Source organism: Calypte anna, chromosome 6, assembly GCF_003957555.1.
Source record: "Calypte anna isolate BGI_N300 chromosome 6, bCalAnn1_v1.p, whole genome shotgun sequence".
Classification (NCBI taxonomy): Eukaryota; Metazoa; Chordata; class Aves; order Apodiformes; family Trochilidae; genus Calypte; species Calypte anna.
In genome coordinates this window covers 9,474,630-9,492,908 of record NC_044252.1, presented here as the reverse complement: position 1 = coordinate 9,492,908, position 18,279 = coordinate 9,474,630, and the positions used below count along the sequence as shown (strand labels likewise).

At 40.0% G+C, this 18,279-nt stretch overlaps 1 protein-coding gene across 2 annotated transcripts in view; it reads left to right on the top strand.

Moving 5' to 3' along the window:
• Window positions 1–18,279, top strand: part of ANK3 (ankyrin 3) — a 356,895-nt gene that overhangs the window by 294,435 nt on the left and 44,181 nt on the right. For both annotated transcript variants that reach the window (XM_030453513.1, XM_030453512.1), the window contains exons 28-31: window positions 5,694–5,918; window positions 8,981–9,135; window positions 15,643–15,854; window positions 17,549–17,756. In XM_030453513.1, coding sequence (XP_030309373.1) covers window positions 5,694–5,918; window positions 8,981–9,135; window positions 15,643–15,854; window positions 17,549–17,756 — 800 coding nt within the window. The remainder of the gene's footprint in view (window positions 1–5,693; window positions 5,919–8,980; window positions 9,136–15,642; window positions 15,855–17,548; window positions 17,757–18,279) is intronic.

The window sequence follows — 18,279 nt, the reverse complement described above, 5'->3', positions numbered from 1 at the left end:
AATTTAACCATAAAGCACTGATGGTATCTCTTCCGAGATAAACTTCTCAGATGATTGTACGCTTGCCTTATCTGTATTATACCTTGATTGCTTACTGAAATACCAGGATAGTGCTTCCACACATCTGCTAAGTTTCTCTGTCAAAGAAAGAAGTTAAATTCATCTGACATGAGTTACTATTGATACTTCTAGTTTGGCTGGTCTTTATTTTGAAGATTTTGAGGCGTTGGTCTTGGCTATCCTTTAGACTCCTGTAGAGTGATTGCTAGGTAATTTACTCCTGAGTATTTCTGGTAATTGCGTTTGGACTGGCCTAGAATTTTCTGGCTCCATTTCATCCTGGTACAAAATGGGCCTAGTATGTGCATCGTGTCAGTATTCTGGGACAACACGAATCTTCCCTTAGTTTTTCAGCATGGCCACTAATGGTTCCAACCCTCCCAAGCATCCTATGTGAACACAGGATCTCTCTCATCAGCTGCTTCAGATGTTCTCCTTTTGTATGTCAGTCCTTGTTAACACAGATGTGGCCTTAGCTGCTGCAGACTTGTAGCAGCAGAGCAAACTGTGTGCTGCAGGGGAGGGAGAGGATCTGGGCACCAAAATATTCTCCAAACAGGTATAGCCTTTCTGACCTGCCACATTTCTCATTTGACAGATAAAGTCTATGAGAAATGGTGCTGTGATGACTCAGTTCCTTTGCTATGAAAAAAACCCCCAAAACCCTCACTCATCTTTTTTCTTTTGAGTTGTGGCCCCATCTTATGATACTGTTTGCCAATGGACAGATAGACCCTTCACATCTTGCAGTACCTCAGTACATCTGATATACAAAGAATTATGTCTATTCTCTTCTGCCTCTCCCTTTCCACAAAGCAACTCCTTTTCTTTTTGTTTGTAGTACTTCATCTCCTGCTTGTTCCCAGCTCTTTCTGTGGCCACAGGCAGAAGCACCCCAGCTGGGGTTGCCTGCTGCCAGCAGCCCTCATGATCCAGGTTGCCCTTCATCCTGACCCCATTTGACCTTTGCATTCCTCATCCTCCCCCAGGTTCTGAAATGTGCCATGCTGGGGGAGCTCCCCTGCACCCTGCTCCCTGGGGTCGCTCTTTTCCCCATCTCTGCACTGTCAGAAGAGGGCATCAAAGTTTTTTCCCAGCTGAGGCAGAAGGAGATTTTGGGGGCAGGATGTGGAGATCCAGCAATACATCAGTGATAGAGAAAGAAAGAAAGAAAGAAGGGATTGTTGGCAATAATATCAATATTTCTGTTTTTTCCCTTTTTTATGCCAAGATAATGTTTTATGTTTTTGAGGTCATAAGTTGTTTTGCCAGCAGATGGCTGAACAGGCTCCATTGTAATCAGCACATTGAAATGTGCCATGAATCTTGAGGCCTCTGCAAGGGCAGAGACTCTTCACTGAAAGGACCTTTGGATTCAGACGTGAGGTCACTCGTGCAACATTCCCGAACTAAAATGTGGGTGTGCTCACTTCATGTTGTCTTTTTTAACTCCTTGGTTTTCTTATCTGAAAAAAAGAAATTAATGTGTTACAATGACTTCTGTATTGAGAAACTCAGAAATACTGGATCCAGTCTTGCAAGGTGGAATACAATTGCCAGAGTAATTATAGTTTATTCCACCCCCTTGTATGCACAAAAGAATCAATCTTTGAAAACTGTGTAAAGAATAGCATGGACTAATACCCCTTTAAAGTATTCTGCTATATATATATCTTCATTCATTATACTTCAGAAAATAAACTGCTATAGAAAAGTGCAAATACTGGTTTTCAATGGCACAGTGGAGCATGTTTTGGAAATTTAATAAGTTGTGTTACAATAAATTCTTCTTTGACCAAAGTAAATCGCAAATGCTTTTTTCCATGTGCTTCTGTATTTTTTAGAGAAATTACAGACTTCTGCCGACTAATGAAATGAATGCTTCCTTTTGGACTTTTCCATGTCTACTATATGAGAAGCAAAAGACAATTTCTAAAGTTTGCCTTCAAATATGTTGCTTATGGTTTTTTTCTGTTTTTCCTTTGCACTTTTTATTGATATTTTCTGTTGCTTGCCTCTAATTATCTTACATTAATTTTCCCATTTGCTTTCTAAATTATTTTGCAGCTATTCCTCTCCACTTCCCCAGTATGATTCAAGGTGATAACTCTGCTTTCTTTGAACCTCATTTTTTTCTTTTTTTTAACTCTTTTTCCACAGAGTGTGTGTAGATGTTTGTAGTGCATCCACCCACATCCTCATCCCTTCCATGTACTCAAGTAGAAATGCTCATTAGCATTTAGCCTTGTGTTTTAGAGGTCATATTGTAGTTTCCATTATTAGTTCAGCATTAATTTAGGTAAGCATCAGCTACTAATCTTTTTGATAGAAAGTGCATGAAATACTGTTTGGAATTATTGTTAATGTTTTAAACAGTGAATTACTAATTTGAAAACTAAACAAGAAAACAATAGGCTGTTGACAGTGGTTACCTTTATAGGGGAACAATATGCATAAAGGCTGATCTGCTAAAAGTGTTGTCTTCAGTGAAGGGTGCAGTGTGGTGTAGACACCAAAACTGGCTGTAATGGGCAAGTTCCTGTGGTGGGGGCCACAGACCCATGTCAAGGGTTAATCTACCCTTACTGTGAGCAGTGCTAATCCTCACATTGCCAAGGCTGAGCTGATACAGGTGCCTGTCATCAAACCCAACTCAGCTATCTTTGTGTGACCTTGAAATCTACAGCCTAAACATACCTGAGAACCCAAGGTCTGACTTTTATAGCTACTTAGTATTAACTTCCACTGATTTTTCTATTCTTTTAATTCAGTTGATTTAGGTGCCTAGAAGTTTTATTTTAAATCCACTTTGACATACTTGCATCATTTAAATAGTTTGGCTACAGAGAAATCATCTGATCTGAGTGAAAGCTTTGGCATTTTTGCATCAGATGAAAAACCCCATTTTTGTTAATTATGATCTGGCTTAACATGCCAGTAATCATGTACATGATAGGCAGCTGTCCAAAACTTTGCTCTATACAGAGCCATATGGCCAAGCCCTGGCTTGCCAGGCTCCTTGGGAGGCCCCTCTGTGGTGCACTGATCAGCTGTGCCTCCCCAGAGCTGCTGCATCAACCCTGAAGGGATGCTCCAGCCAGCCACCCCTCCACCCTCTACACTTCTATGGAGTGACCCCATCTTCTCTGCAGAAAAAACCCATACACCTTTAAAAGGGCACCAAAGCAAATGTAACAGATGCCTTTCAGTATTCTCCCTTTGGTGAGCAAGGACTATAGGTCCCTGCTTAATATTTTTCTTTGCTTCATAGGAAATTTGTCAAATTGTCTTCAACTCTCTTCACAGCTGGGCTTAAGCTGGTTGCTTGTGAGCTCTGAGGACCAGCCCCTGGCCTACCCTGCCACATGCAAAATGGCATCTGCCTCCTAACACCACCCTGCACCACTGACCATACAGAGCAGGGAGGAGAAAGAACATAAACATATGTTGACATGCAAATAGTGCTCAGTGAGCAGATGGGAGAGGGAACCCCAAAGATCCAGGATGTCTTGAGCTCAAGTCCCTGCTTGTTACAGCCTCTTGTTATCAAACAGAAAAGTGTTTCAGCCAACAGTTTACAGAGGTCTAAGATCTTGTAATCTATAAATATTAACATAATTTATATACTTTGTAATTTATCTATTGAGCATATTGGTTTTAGCATAGATCTAATAGTTGTAGAATGTTTAGTTATCCCTTCAGCAAAGATCCTGGACGCTGAAATAATTTCTCTTATGAGGAATTGGGATACCCTAGTGGCAACATTTGGATTTGCTCAGTAGTGTACAGTGTGTATCTAGCAAGGAAACAATACAATTTATTTCTATGAAAATTATTGTGAAAAAGGTGATTTTTATTCCATTCTTCAGTATTGTAAAGTGTCTGAAATGATGAACTGGGGTTAGGATTATCTCAGAGGGTTGCTTCACCTTCCCATCTTTACTGATGGACTTTAATTTGTCTTGAAGAAAGGCATTATAGCAGTTTTTGAAATTTGGAACTAGGCTGGGCAATTTTTCTGTCCTGTTTCATTTATTTAAAGCTTTTGTCCTTATCTGCCTGTCTCTTGTAGACCACCAAATACCAAGATATGATTACACTCCTGCTTTTATGCAGATTTTTCCCACCCACATCAGCTGTATTTCCAAATGCAGCTTATTTGCATGCCTGGCCACTGCACATCAGCTGTTACTTTTGATATCCTGCTGGCCTCAAAAGCAAATGTAACCCTCTTACACAAAACCCCATTCATACTTTGGAGCACTTGGGGCTTTTTTAATTTAAAAAATTTTCATGACCCCCCTGTATTATTGGCTCTTACCCTTAGCTCAGTTTACAGCAGGGGACCAGGAAATTGAATGGATTCACCTGTTAATCATGTGAAGGTTTAGTAGTTAGATCTGGAAGTTTTGGCAACAGCCTTGAAAATAGCAAAGCCATAAAGCAGATGTGCTGGCTGTGGCAGTGTCTGCATATCAATCAGAAGAAGCAAACAGAACACTTATTGGCATCAGGACTGAAAGGGTAATTCATGTCCCTGTTGATGCTGGCCTGTTATGGCATCTTCTACCTGAAGATGTTCTCTCTCAGCAGCTTATGGTACAGAGAAAAGGGATGGTGTTACGAGGCACCAGGGGAAACCCTTTCGCCCCCAAACTGTTTAGCCTGCAGGAAGCTGCATATTTTGATCCCCATAAATTGGGAGGATTTTTGCTGCAGAGTTTTGAAACATACTGCAGTCTGGTATTGGTCCTGCGAGGAGACTCCATTTTCCTGTCACTGTCCCATTAAAGACAGTAACACTTCATGTGTACAGTTTCTCAGCATTTCATAGACGGAATAAACCACAGCTATTGGGGGCTCTTCTTAATATTGATTATTCCCTTGCTAAATAAGATAATTTAAAATCTACCACTCACCACTTACAAATATAGTTGCTTACCCCTCTATTGTTGAATAGAAAATTATGCATTGTAGTGACACTGGAAAATTCAATTTTTCTTTATTGTTGCTTTTTGCTAATGAATGTCAGTCTTCACAGAAGAGTAATTTCCTCCAGGGTGCCTTGCCAGCAGCCTAAAGAAAATTATCTACTTGATTTTCTCATTTCCATCAGTGGAAGCTTGTAGTTGCCTGGTCTGACTGTCATCCGTGGTGCCAGCACTCGCTCTGACAGCCATCAGGAGTGTTTGCAAATGAGACTGTGAGGAGATTTTGAAGACTGAGATCCCCCAAATAATAAGCATTTTGATTGTTCTTTTTCTACACTTTCTGGTTCCTTTCTGCATGTGAGGCTAACTGCTCTTATGAAAATAAAGCTAACAGTAACAGAAGGGTGTTTTTAAATTCTGATAAACCACTACTAATGCACTACTTGTGTACTCTCTTAATCCAAATTACTCAGTAGCAGCTGTTCATCATGATGATGCTAGACATTTAGCAATTCCTGCTTTTGATAACTAATAGTTAACATGTAAGTATCAGTTTTTAAAGCATCTTCATGTTCTTTTTAGTTTAGCTGGGATCAGGAAGACTTTTCTAATAATGTTTTAAAGGCAGTGGCGGTTTACTTTTTGCTGATCTTTTGCTTGTTCTGTGGCCGTCTTCACTGATGTGCTTCCTTTTTCCTACAGTTTCCTGGTTAGTTTTATGGTTGATGCTCGTGGGGGCTCAATGAGGGGGAGTCGCCATCATGGAATGAGAATCATTATCCCGCCACGCAAGTGCACGGCACCAACCCGCATCACCTGCCGCTTGGTAAAGAGGCATAAACTGGCCAGCCCACCACCGATGGTTGAAGGAGAAGGATTAGCAAGTAGACTTGTAGAAATGGGGCCATCAGGGGCACAATTTTTAGGGTGAGTTGTTCTATGATTTTCATTGTTTACCCTCACGTTGCATCTTTCGTTTCTTTTATCTCGTGGATCTAATGAGTTGAACATTGATTATCCCTCATTTGAGCATGTAAATAGGTTATTTAACTGAAAATACTAAAAAATGCCAACCTGCCGTTCCTTCCAGAAAGGACCCTTGTTAATTTAAAGGGAACTTTCCCTCTATAACAACTGAAAAGTGGAGCTGAAGGTAAGGAAAGCCATGAAAAGGCCAAGTCCTGACTCTGTCTACTCATGCAACTGCCTTTGAAGTCAGGAGAGTCACATGCCTGTAACCTAGACCTCTGGCTTGTAAAGTATTGGTGAAACATCACTGTCAAAAAAAAAGTGACCTGAAGTCACTCACAAGGACCCACATACTGAGTTTTGATCCCTGTGCCACGGCATGTCAGTGGTTCCTGCTAGAGTTGCTGGGAGCTTCTTGTCTCTGTCCTGTGGAGCAAAGCCACTGAGAGGGGTGGCAGAGCACTTACTGTAGTGAATCAGTAGTACAAATGATAGGATCTGTCTTTTTTTAAAGTTTAAAATAGAGGAAACAATCCACTATGATGTGGCGCTTTTTTTTCCTGATTATAAATTTTGTTCATTACCATGAGTGGCACCCTGGTGTAAACTGCCGGTTCTGTTGGGAATAACAGCTTGTTCTTAATTTCCCCTTCTTGTTTCTCTTCCTGCTGCATGGATGTTATTCAGTAAACTGCATCTTCCTAACACTCCTCCCCCTCTAAATGAGGGCGAGAGCATGGTTAGCCGAATCCTGCAGCTTGGTCCACAAGGAACAAAATTTATTGGGTAGGATATGTACAGAAAAGATACAGAATGTCTACAGTTTTTCTTTTGTTTCTAATTTTTTGTTATTCCCATTTTATTTTAGTTTATTTTTAGTTTTCTAAAGCTTTCAGTTGATTTATGTCACTGAAAGAAAATCATAGTGGCTTGATTTAATATAGCTCTGCTACTACCTTGTGCTTATAGGCATGTAAAATTCACTGCCAACATTCTGCTTTCATAACTTCTGTGCTTTTGTAATTTTTTAAATTTGAAGTGTTTCAACTGCATCAAATACATTTTAATACACAGTGACAGTCCTTTAAGTTCAACCCTGTTTCAGAGAAGGTATTTACAGGCATTGAGTCTGTTTTGGAAAGAATATTTGTAAAATGTGATCACTTTTTTTTTGAAAGTTTGTTTAGAAAAAAATGTCCTTGAATGAATTACTTCATTCAACAAGGTTGAAGAATCTTTTCAACCTGCAAGAGGCATCTTGTTAAAATACATTTATAAAGCCAAGTATGCTGCCCAAAGGAACTCTATTGTATAGTCTTAAAATGTAAGAATGTTTCTGTGTGTATTTTTTACTGTTGTTTTCAAACCATATTGTGAAATTTATTGCATTAGATATTCAAAATATTTGTGAGTGTTTGATGTTTCAAACCTGTTCAATACCTTCTCACTGAGTATTCTTGTTAAATGTCATGCACAAAATTGTGTGGTTTATAAATATTTACAGAGACAGTATCTGAAATATTAGCCTGCAAAGATTGTACTACAGTGTTACTTTCCAGTTTGTATTCCTTTTGAACTAGAGACTAAATATCTAAAGCAATGTATTTGAATTTTTGATATTGACTTGCTGTACACAATGGGAGACAGCAGCTACATTTCTATTTCTTGTTAAAGGACTGGAGATTAGAGTAGCAGCCTGAGTGCTCAAAACCCCACCCAAAATTCATGTTAATTGACCTGTCTTTTTCTATTTTGATGGCAAAAAATACTATCTAACTCTTCTCCTTTGGTAGTTAATATGAAAACTGGGCTTCCAACTAGTTTTATGTTAGTCCTCATGATGGCTGATGCAGTTTCCATGTTCAGGTAATCGATTGATTAATGCAGCCACCACTTTGCAGGTGTACAGTACCCCAGAAGCGCTGCATACTTCAGCCATCATGCAATGCTACTTTTAACTGAGTTACTGCAAAGCAGTGAAATCCTTTACAACCTCTGTAGGAAAATAATGATACTGTCTATTTAAATGTCTTAAAGCTGCATAATCCATAGTTGTTCACTTACCGTGTGATTTCAGTCGGTTTGTCTTAGCATACTTTAAAATGCATATTCTGCCTGTGAAGTGTTTGGCAAAAGTGTCTGTTTTGTTAAGGAATGCCCATGAAATGAATGGTGGTGGTTTCTGTTGGCTGTTCACAGTAACTGTTCAGTAGTGCCCTTGCAGTCCTCTGCTGAAGGTACATTGTCTGGTGACACAGGTGTATTATTAACCACCTTCTCATTCCCTTTCCTTCCCCCCCAAAATGGTTGACAATTACTAATATAAATGTGCTTGTGATGTTGCTTAGCTCAGAGAAATCCATTCTGAAAGGATCTAAACATTCCCCAGTAATGTTTACAGTGCAGATGCTGCAGCTGTGATTTTGGGCATGAGAACTAGAAAGTCAAGCTCATGAGAAACAACCTCTTGAGTTTCACAGAAGCTACATCAACAGGGAGCCAGGGTGAGCTTTAAAAAGTTTGGGACTTGGTTTGAAGTTTAAAACTACATGCACATGCAGTTCCTGCTGCTGGCAGTGTCTGTTGCATGCGTTTGTGTAGCTGGACTGTTTCTGAACAGACTTTGCCTCTTTAAATCCCTTGAGCCAAATCTAAATTTTGACTATGCTAATGTCAGTTAAAAGTCAGCAGTGCTCTGTAAGGTGGAGGCAGGCTGGGTCCTCTACATCCTGGGGTAATTGAGCAGGAACAAGTCTCCTTAGCAAAAGTTACTCTTGTTTTTCATGTAGGCAGCTATTTCAGAAGATTTACATGAAAAATGAACTATATGGGAACATTTTCAAGTTATCTAAAAATAATAAAGGATTGTGCAGCTTTGGAAATTTTAAAAATATTTTTACTGTAACAGTGCTAACCATTTAAAGTTACTCTGGTTTTCCTAAGGATTGTTAAGTCCTTAAGGAAATTAAGAGCCACGAGGAGATACAGGATTAAAAATAATAAAATTCCTTTTTCTCTAGCCCTGTCATAGTGGAAATCCCACATTTTGGATCAATGCGAGGAAAGGAAAGAGAGCTAATTGTGCTTCGAAGTGAAAATGGTGAAACATGGAAGGAGCACCAGTATGACAGCAAACATGAAGACTTAACTGAAATACTCAATGGCATGGACGAAGGTAAACATTTTCTGAAAGCTTTAGCAAGCCTTACCTTTGTGCAGACTTGCTCACATAAGCAGACTAAACCAACCTAAAATAAAACAGTGCAGGGGATATCTGACTTTGGGGATACAATGTGTGTTACACATTAAACTAATGGAAAGTGTGTTGAGAGAAATGGTTCAGCAGTGGCCTGGAGACATCCTGAAATGAGTGGTAAGTTTTGGTCTGAAGTCTTGCCAAGTTTAAGCAAAGCTGCACAGTTGCTTTACAGAACGAAGTTGAAAAGAGCATCTCAGCTGGAGGTAAGCATATTTCTGCTGCTCAGGCAGGGCCACGTGAAGGTCATTCCAAACCAACAATGAAGTGTAAATATCAGCTATATCAGGCTTTCCCACAGATGTGGACCTCAGCCCATAGACCATTCTTCTTTGAAACAATGTTGTTAGAGATTGCCTCCCACAAGTGTACAACCTCCCTTCCTGATGCTAATATGGGAAGTCTGGCTCACCTGTTTTGCTTGGATGTTGCTGTTTATGTGGGAGCTCCTTAAGATGAGAGGACCCAGCTGTACACAATTCATCAGAAGATGCTGTGACAGATGGTTTCTGCAGACACATTGTGGCTAAAGCCAGGCTTGGGTTGCAGTGATCCCTTGGCACCATTGCTTCTTGTCCTAGCCAGTGTTTTTCAATACTTGTGCTGATAAACTATTGCTTGAGCTCTTTGCATCTGAGTGTGAATGAAGTATCTTGTGGTTTGGACTTCAGTTTTCTTATAAGCGTTTATTTGCAGGATAACCTTATAGAGAAAGTCACAGTGTGGTGGGGTACAAGCTGTGGGAAAGTTCTTTCATTATCAGCAAAAACATTTGAAACAAAGGATCAGGCTGTGGATGGCAGCTATGAGGGGTGTCTGTGAGCAGGGTCTGTCTTTGATCTTGGTCCCTCCTTGTTTGAAGAGGGCAGCCTCAGCAAAAATCATGCTTTGAGAAAGGAGAGTACTGCTGTTGTGAGGGGCTCCCTGGACATCTGAGATTCAGCGTTTTTACTGATTTCCTGGTCAGCTGGGGATGAGAACAGCAGAACTGGCATGTGTAATATTTTCACTTTGAAGTACTTGAACTGCATATGAGTTGGTAAAAATAAAAAGTAATGGCAAGGCTCTTCAGTGATGATCTATTGTAGCTATGTATTTCAAAATAAAAGTTATAGAGCCACTCATCAGTAGGACAGAAACACTGTAAATGTTGTGTCATTGAGTTTGGAAAAATACAAATAATCTCATCAAAGAAGGGTCCCTAAAGAGTAGAACAGGCAAAAAAGGAAGCATTGCCCAGGATGGTATTGCTTGGGTAAAAATTGCTTCTGGATGGAAGGCAGTAGTTGCAGCCTTTCAGAAAGAAAAATCTCACCGTCACCCCTTCCTTCTCCACATATGAGCATGAGATAGGAAGTAAGGACTTGGCATTCGGGTGAAGTACTGGAGCTTTGTCAGTGGTGAGGTAAGTGCTGATCAGGAGTGATGAGCAGCTTGCTTATTTGCTTCATGTGCTTTCCCAACTGAGCTATGTTCAGTTTTGGGATAGGAAATACAGGAAAAAAAACAGTATTCTAAAGTGCTCCAACTTGCATGACTTAGGAAGGAGCTCTCCAGAGGTGCCAGTGAATAAATTCGCATTTTACAGAGAAGAGAGCTAAGTAAATAAAGCAACTCTGAGAGAGGTGGGCATGAAACCCTCAGTACTTAGAGCCTAAAATAATGAGCTTCACAATTTGAATCCAGATTACAGCTTTCTCTTCTGGGGAAGTGCTGTTTGAGGTTAGCAGGTATAGGTACACCCAGTGAATCACAGGAAGTATGATGGACACTGAGCTATTCTCTTAGGGTGGAAATATTTGGCACCTTAAAAGCCAAGCTGCAGAAATGCCTTTTGCCAACCTAGGTAATCATGTGTGAGAGGGAAAGGGGAAAAAACACTGCAGACACACCCAGAGCATTGTGTTGATCGTTTGTTCATTTTAGCTTAATCCATCTCTAGCTAGGAAATCAAAGCAAAACCCCAAAACATTCATTAAAGTAGCATAAGAGTCATGGCAAAATTCTGCTCCAGTGAAATGCCACCTTTTCTGTACAAAAGGTCTTCTGAGCAATGACATAAAATTCCACATTTGTAGAACTTAAAGTGGGTTGGTTTTTTTCAACTGAACTTTTACTGGTTTGTTTAAAAATACCGCAATTAGACTTGGCTCTGAAACATTATCTTGCCTCTCAGAAGCCATAACTTTGGAAGAAGTCTTATTACAGATATGAGCTTTAGAGGCAGAAGCAATCTTTAATTGAAATAAAAAGCAGCCACGAAGTGAGCCAATTCCAGAAGCTTAATGTGTCTTTGCAAGAAAATTCATCTGCACAGACATCTCTAAACACCATAACATGCTGCAGGAGTGCACATTTTTCTACTGAGAGCAGCTGGTCCATTTTGTGTTAGACCTGCTGTGATTCACCCCTTCTTCCCTATCTGTGTAGTGAAGGAGGGCAATCAGACTTTTATTCCTATCTCCTTAAAATGCTGAATTTTTGAAGATGAAGTTTGCTTCTCTGTTTTGTTTTCCCTCTTTTGCTCTTCCACTTAGCTAATGAGGATCAGAGCAAGGACATCTTTGTTCCTTGCCCTCCCTGAAGACTGCTGAAAACCTGCCTGTTCTTCACTGGAAGCAGCACCATCTGCTGGAAAACTGTCTCGGATTCAAAATAATCCAGAGCACAGGAGGCAACACTTCAGGGCACTAAGTGCAGGATTAAATAACAGCAGAACTTTGTTTCTGTTATCATAAAATAACAGTGGAATGTAATTTAAAGAGTCAGTTTTTCTTTGGTGCTGTCAGGCTGCTGAGAAAATAGTTTTTGTTCTAAAGATGGTGCTATACTGAGGCAAATATGAGGCTGAGGGGATGCAGGGAACTTCAGATCTGTAGGAAGAGGAGGAGTTTTGTTCCAAACACAAAAGTAGTAATTCTCAGCTTTTGGCCTTATTACATTTATTTAAACTTGAATCAAGAAATGTGTTTTGTTGTTTGGTTGGTTGTGGGTTTTTTTCCTTTTGTTTTGTTTTTAAGGAAAAAGCTCTCTGTCTTGTAATTGGTAAGTAGGTTTTGTTTTCACCCAGGCTTCTTTTAGATATAACTTCTGTCTTTTTCTTTTGCATTTCTGCACCTTTACAGGTATCTGTAGGTAAATTGTGGGCATTAATGCACACATTGGGTTAGGGTTTCCGTTAAAATCTAATCTTTTGACAGGCATTTGCATATCACTGAGGGAGCCAAGAAATGCAAATATTTGTGGCTACAGTATGCTTTCAGCTGCACAGTTTCATGTGGGAAGCAGGAGTTTTTACATAATTACTTCTTTGAATGTAAAAATCAAACCAGAGTGTGACCTTACTTATGTTTAAAGTTTAAAATACCACCATAAATCACTGTGGTGATTTTGCCACATTTCCAAGAAAATTTTTAAACATACGGATGTTAAACTTCATGTTGTGAATAGTAGGGTTAAAGGTTGTGCAAAAACAGACAAACGAGCACATGAGGGCCATTGCCTTATTTGAGGATGAGACCTCCTCGTGTCACTGGGAGCAATTAGTTACGTATGTGAAATAGTGAGGCTGGGAGAGTAGGACTAATGAACTAGCATTTTAAAGACAAGTCTCATTTCCTTCAGCTTCTCCTTGTGCCTTCCCATGTACTCTTTCTGCCTCCATTCATCTTCTGTACCTTTCTCCATGGGAGTGCTGCCTCCTGGGTGCCCCCTCTTAGTGTAGCAATTTTTTAATGGGCTCATCTCTGTATGGGGGAAAGTGGTATCCTGTGCTCATCCTACCTTTCAGTCTCTGCGCAGTGACTAGGCCAGCTCTACTCTAGCCAGTACTGCAGGAAGGTTACAGAACTCAGAGAGATGTTGAGTCTACCAAGTACAAGTGGGACTTGCTTGCAAAGTTGCCTTCAAGGCCCTGGTAAGGGAAGTCAGATACCAGGTCATACAAAGATGCCTTGAAGCTCATGAAACAACCATATGTTCTCTGACTTCTCTTACTCAGTGACAAGTCAGAAGATACTTGCTCTGTGTTACTTGTGTTACTTACAGAATCACAGAAATGTCACAGTTGGAAAAGACCTCTAAGATTGTTTCATCCAACCATCAACATCCTCCCCAGTAAAATAAATAAATATATGTATCAATATCTGTATCACCTTACCCTCTAGAGCATGCCCTGAAGTGCCTCATTCACATGGTCTTTACATACTTACAGGGATTGAAGCTATTTAATCTGAAAATACAAAAGAAAGGTATTAGACAGGGAATGAATCTGATCCACAGCTTCCTCTCACTTGACAAAACCAGTGTGATTATTTTCTTTAACTTGATCCACTCTGTGTGAGGTCCCCTTCTGGCCCTGGAGGACGTGGCTGGATTTCTCTTCTTCTGTGTAGGAACCTTAACACAATTCTAATGTGGCAGTCTGTACTAGAGAGTGGGGAGGAGTCATCTTCATTTCCTCCTCCTTTCATTCTCTCCATCTCATCCATCATCTCCTCCATCACTCCCACCAGCCACCTTAGGACAAGTGCACCATGAATTTGTGTGGCACAAAAGACATACACAAAGAGTATTCACAACACTTTTCACTTGACTTACTAAAGCTTAAAGGCCATACATGTTCTTCATGCTGTTAGCACATCTCTGGGAGAAGTGACATTGGGAGACTGCCTAATTCTGCCTCTGACTTCTGCTTTACCTCTGTCTGTTTTGACATCTTTATCTGTAAGATGACATGTATATTTTACTTCTCTGTGGTTAAAATACAACACACGAAACCCAACCAACCAAAAAGTCCCTTGAGATTTTAAAATGAAACACATTGCATAGGAATGAATTGTCAGCAGCTGAGGAAAATAGTAATGATGGGAGCTCTTTCTGTAAAATGCATGAGGTGTGTTCAGGAAATGTGACCTCTCCCAGGACTAGTTTTCCCTGCTTCATTAATTCTGTCATGCTGACTTTGCATTTCTCATTACAGTCAGAGGACGCTTGGTTGGTCATCATCTTTTTTTTTTCTGTTAGAGGGCAACTTCATGTAGAAGATCACATATGTATTACCCAAAAATAATCTCCTTGTATATATTCCAATATTCCTCCATGCTTGGCTATTGTCTGATACCTAATCTTCACATCTTCTTCCTCCTCTAAAGGAGAGTGCCTGCCAGGCTCAAAGGATTTTGAAATGTTCCTATATAAACCACTGATTTTCTACTTCAGGAGAATTTTAATTACCCTTCATCTCTATGAACATTTTACAGTGGCCTTAGTCTCCAGCAACAAACAGGAGAATGCATAAGATTTACGAGTCAATATTATACCTGCCTGGGAATCTAAGAATCCAGTTTGTCTCCCCTACAAGTCATTGCTTCCAGAGGCTGCAGGCAGAATACCTAATTCATTAGAGGTCTTCAGATATCAATCTCTGAGTCAATGTGAATGGAAGCTGACATTAGGATAAGAAATTATCCTCTTCTGTTACCTACATATGAGCCACAGCAACACTGTGCAATTAATCCAAACTACCTGATGAAACTTTTCAAATGGAAAATTGACATTTTACCGAATTTATGTTCTAATTCTTTTGGAGCTATAATTGAAGTTACATGTTCAGAGGAGGAAAATGTCTGTCACATAAAGAATATTACAATGTCTTTTGTCTTGGTACCAGTTTTTGTTCTGCTTTCTCTTACATCTGATAGAAATATTGTCTTTTGAGGAACAAACTTTCTTCTTTAGGAATGCAAAGCCCTTTTTAAAGAGGAAAAGAAGAGTGGAAACTTGTAGAGTGCTGGAATGAAACCCTATTAAAAGAGCTAAAAAGACCAAGTGCAAGAAATTACAGGATAAATACATGAGAGTTGTGTAATTATCTCTATTTGTGAATATCACAGATTTCCCTAATGTGTGTATGTATATGTATACACACACACACACACAAATCATTGCATAATTGGTTATATTTATGAAATATCACAGGGTTTTCCTCATTGCAGATATCTGTGTGTCATCTGCTTAATTAATTAGTTAAAATGGGTATATTCCAGGCACCTTTCTAAGTACTGGTGACCCTACAATGTTGCTGAGGATACTGATGGTTGATGACCTATTTCTGTTCGTGTTGCCTCTGAGGACGCATGCTGGTGACAAACCAGCTGCTGCTGCAGAGACTGTCACACCCCAGTCTGTCCTGGCACATCTGTGTGTGGTGCTGTTGGCTCTCATCAACAAGATTTATGCAAAAATGTACAGAACTTTACCAAAGATTGGTAATTAATAACACTAATTTTTTTTTCTTTTTCTCCTGTAATAAAAAAATGCTTGAGAAGAATTTTAAAGCACATTCAGAAACTCACACTCACAGAGGTGTCTGGTGTGAAGCTGGGCAGGTAATGCCTGAATGTTTTAACTCTCTTCTCCCAACAGAACTGGACAGCGTTGAGGAGCTAGAGAAGAAACGGATCTGCAGGATTGTCACAAAAGATTTCCCTCAGTACTTCGCAGTGGTTTCACGAATCAAGCAGGAGAGCAACCAGATCGGGCCGGAGGGTGGGGTGCTGAGCAGCACCACGGTGCCCCGCGTCCAGGCATCCTTCCCTGAGGGTGCCCTAACCAAAAGAATCCGTGTGGGGCTCCAGGTAAAGATGCTCTCCTGTTCCTATGCCAGCATCTGAAAGCATGCCAGCCATCTTAATGCATGAGGCTTGCAGCTGAAAAGCCTGCTGCTCCTTAGTGAGTTGTGGGTAGTACTCACACCTGAGGTCTGACCTGGCACTGGCTGCCTGGGCAGGGTTTCTGCCTCTCCATGCCCCTCTGGTGCTGGTGATGTACAAGTCTCCTCCCCATGGCAAAAGCCCCGTTACCCTTTTATCCTCACATTGAGGATTGCATAGCATTTGAAGAATGGAGAGAAATGCGAAGGCCTGGAGCCACCCCAGCCTCAGTGTTTTTGTTTGCTTCTGTACTGTCCCAGCCTCCTTTGGCCAAGTGGCAGCTTGTGATTGGTGCCACTGGACTGCACTTTGCCATAGGAATGTGTTTGATTAGGAGTTTATGCAGCTGTTTGCCAGCTGTTTCTGAGTGAAAGGCACCCTACATACTTCTGTTGTAGCTTTGTTGGTGATTTAGCAGTGGATGGAATATGGGGAGAGCAAATAACTTAGACTCTTCTTAAACAAACTGCACAGAAAGTGGAGAAATATTCTGTAGGAGGCATCTTCTTTGAGTTCTGCTAATTATCACTTAAAGCTACTTAATAACCTGACAAGTCTGATGGGTTCATGAAATAGGGATGTTTGAATTCCAGTGCTCTGGAACATTTCTTATCTTTTAATGGTATTTCACATCTGAAGATGATGATGGTTATACAGCTACCTTTCCACAGCTATCTAGTGTGAAGGAAGCACAGTGTCTCCACATGTGGTGTTGTCTCTGCTGAGATTGCAGTGTAGCTCCATGTTCTATGCGTAGCAATACTTTGTGCAGTTCAAATAATGCATCAAGTTGCAAAGTCAAAGGTCTGCCTGACTGAAACAGGCCTTAGAGTTTAAAAATTAAAAAAAAGGCAAATGCATGCAAACTCCTAAATTTTCCACAAGATGTCTGTCAGTTTTAAATTCAGACCTTCCATGGTAAAAACTAGAAAAATTCTATAGCGTTTTTTTCCCATCTTTGCTATTTTAGTTTCTTCCCATATGAAGTTAGGAAACCTTTCAAGGCACAAGATGGAGACAGAAAGTCTGAAATTTGCTTCTAGTTCTGCTACAGTTTAATGCGTTCTGTATGAATTTGACTTGAGCAAGTATTTGTTGTTTAATAATCAGTAGTGGAATAGCATAGGAAACACTGAGGACAGAGGAATGTTGAAGTACACAGTGTTCCTCAGGAGCACGGCTTTGCTTTTGGCAGAGATGTGAGAATTACTCAGCATCTCCAAGACAGTGTCTAGTCCTCACTTCTCAAGACTCTGCTAAAAAAATAAGCCTCTTTTTGCATTTTGAAGTTGTATTTAATATTACCCATCACTGTGAATTAAAACTAAACATGCTCTGAAAACCTATCGGCAAATTCTACAGGGAACCTTCTGAGATTTATAGTCTTAATCTACAAGTTAGCTACTAGGCAATAATAAGTGGATTGTTGAGAAAAATACTAGGCATGATTGTATTAATAATCACACTCACAAGCTATAGGAAAAAGCTACCTGGGGAAAAAAAAGAAAAAATAAGTTAAATTCTACAGAAAATGAAATGGAGGTATATTTTGGAAAACAGTTCTGGGTGTCTACAACCAATTTGTAGTTCTAGTTTAAATACTTTACTTACATTGACAGGCTCAACCTGTTCCAGAAGAGATTGTCAAAAAAATCCTTGGAAACAAAGCAACTTTCAGTCCGATTGTCACTGTGGAGCCAAGAAGAAGAAAATTTCATAAGCCAATAACCATGACAATACCTGTGCCACCTCCGTCGGGAGAAGGTGTAACCAATGGGTACAAAGGAGACACAACACCCAGCCTTCGACTTCTATGTAGCATTACAGGTTAGAGAAAAACATTCATTTGCTCAGGTTTCTATGACAGCAATGCCTCTGCTCACTCATATAACTCATGCTTTCCAGTGAGGGAACGTTGGTGTGCTTGATCCAGTAGAATTCAGATCAGTTCTGCTGAGCAAAGCCAGCTGAGGTCATTTGAAAGGCTCCCACTGATTCCCTGAGCTTTGAATCTGGTCTCATACCATTGTAAAAGAACTCTGCCAACAAATATTAAATGCTATTTCATATTAGCCAGTACAAAGAATTTCAGCCTGGGCTGTTAAACATGGTTGTCAGTAAGAGTAGTTTGCAGAAATAATTCTCTTCTAGCTGATATAAAAGTGGGGTTTGCTATTGACTTGTAGGCATGAGCTTACATCACCATCATATTCTGGTATGTAACCTATGATGTAGCATATAACATGTAGCTCAGATGTTGGAGAATATTATTGTCTAGATTCTCTCTTTTTGTGTAAAGCAAAATATCTAAGATAGAGGTATTTTAAAGTAATCTGTATATGCTTGATAT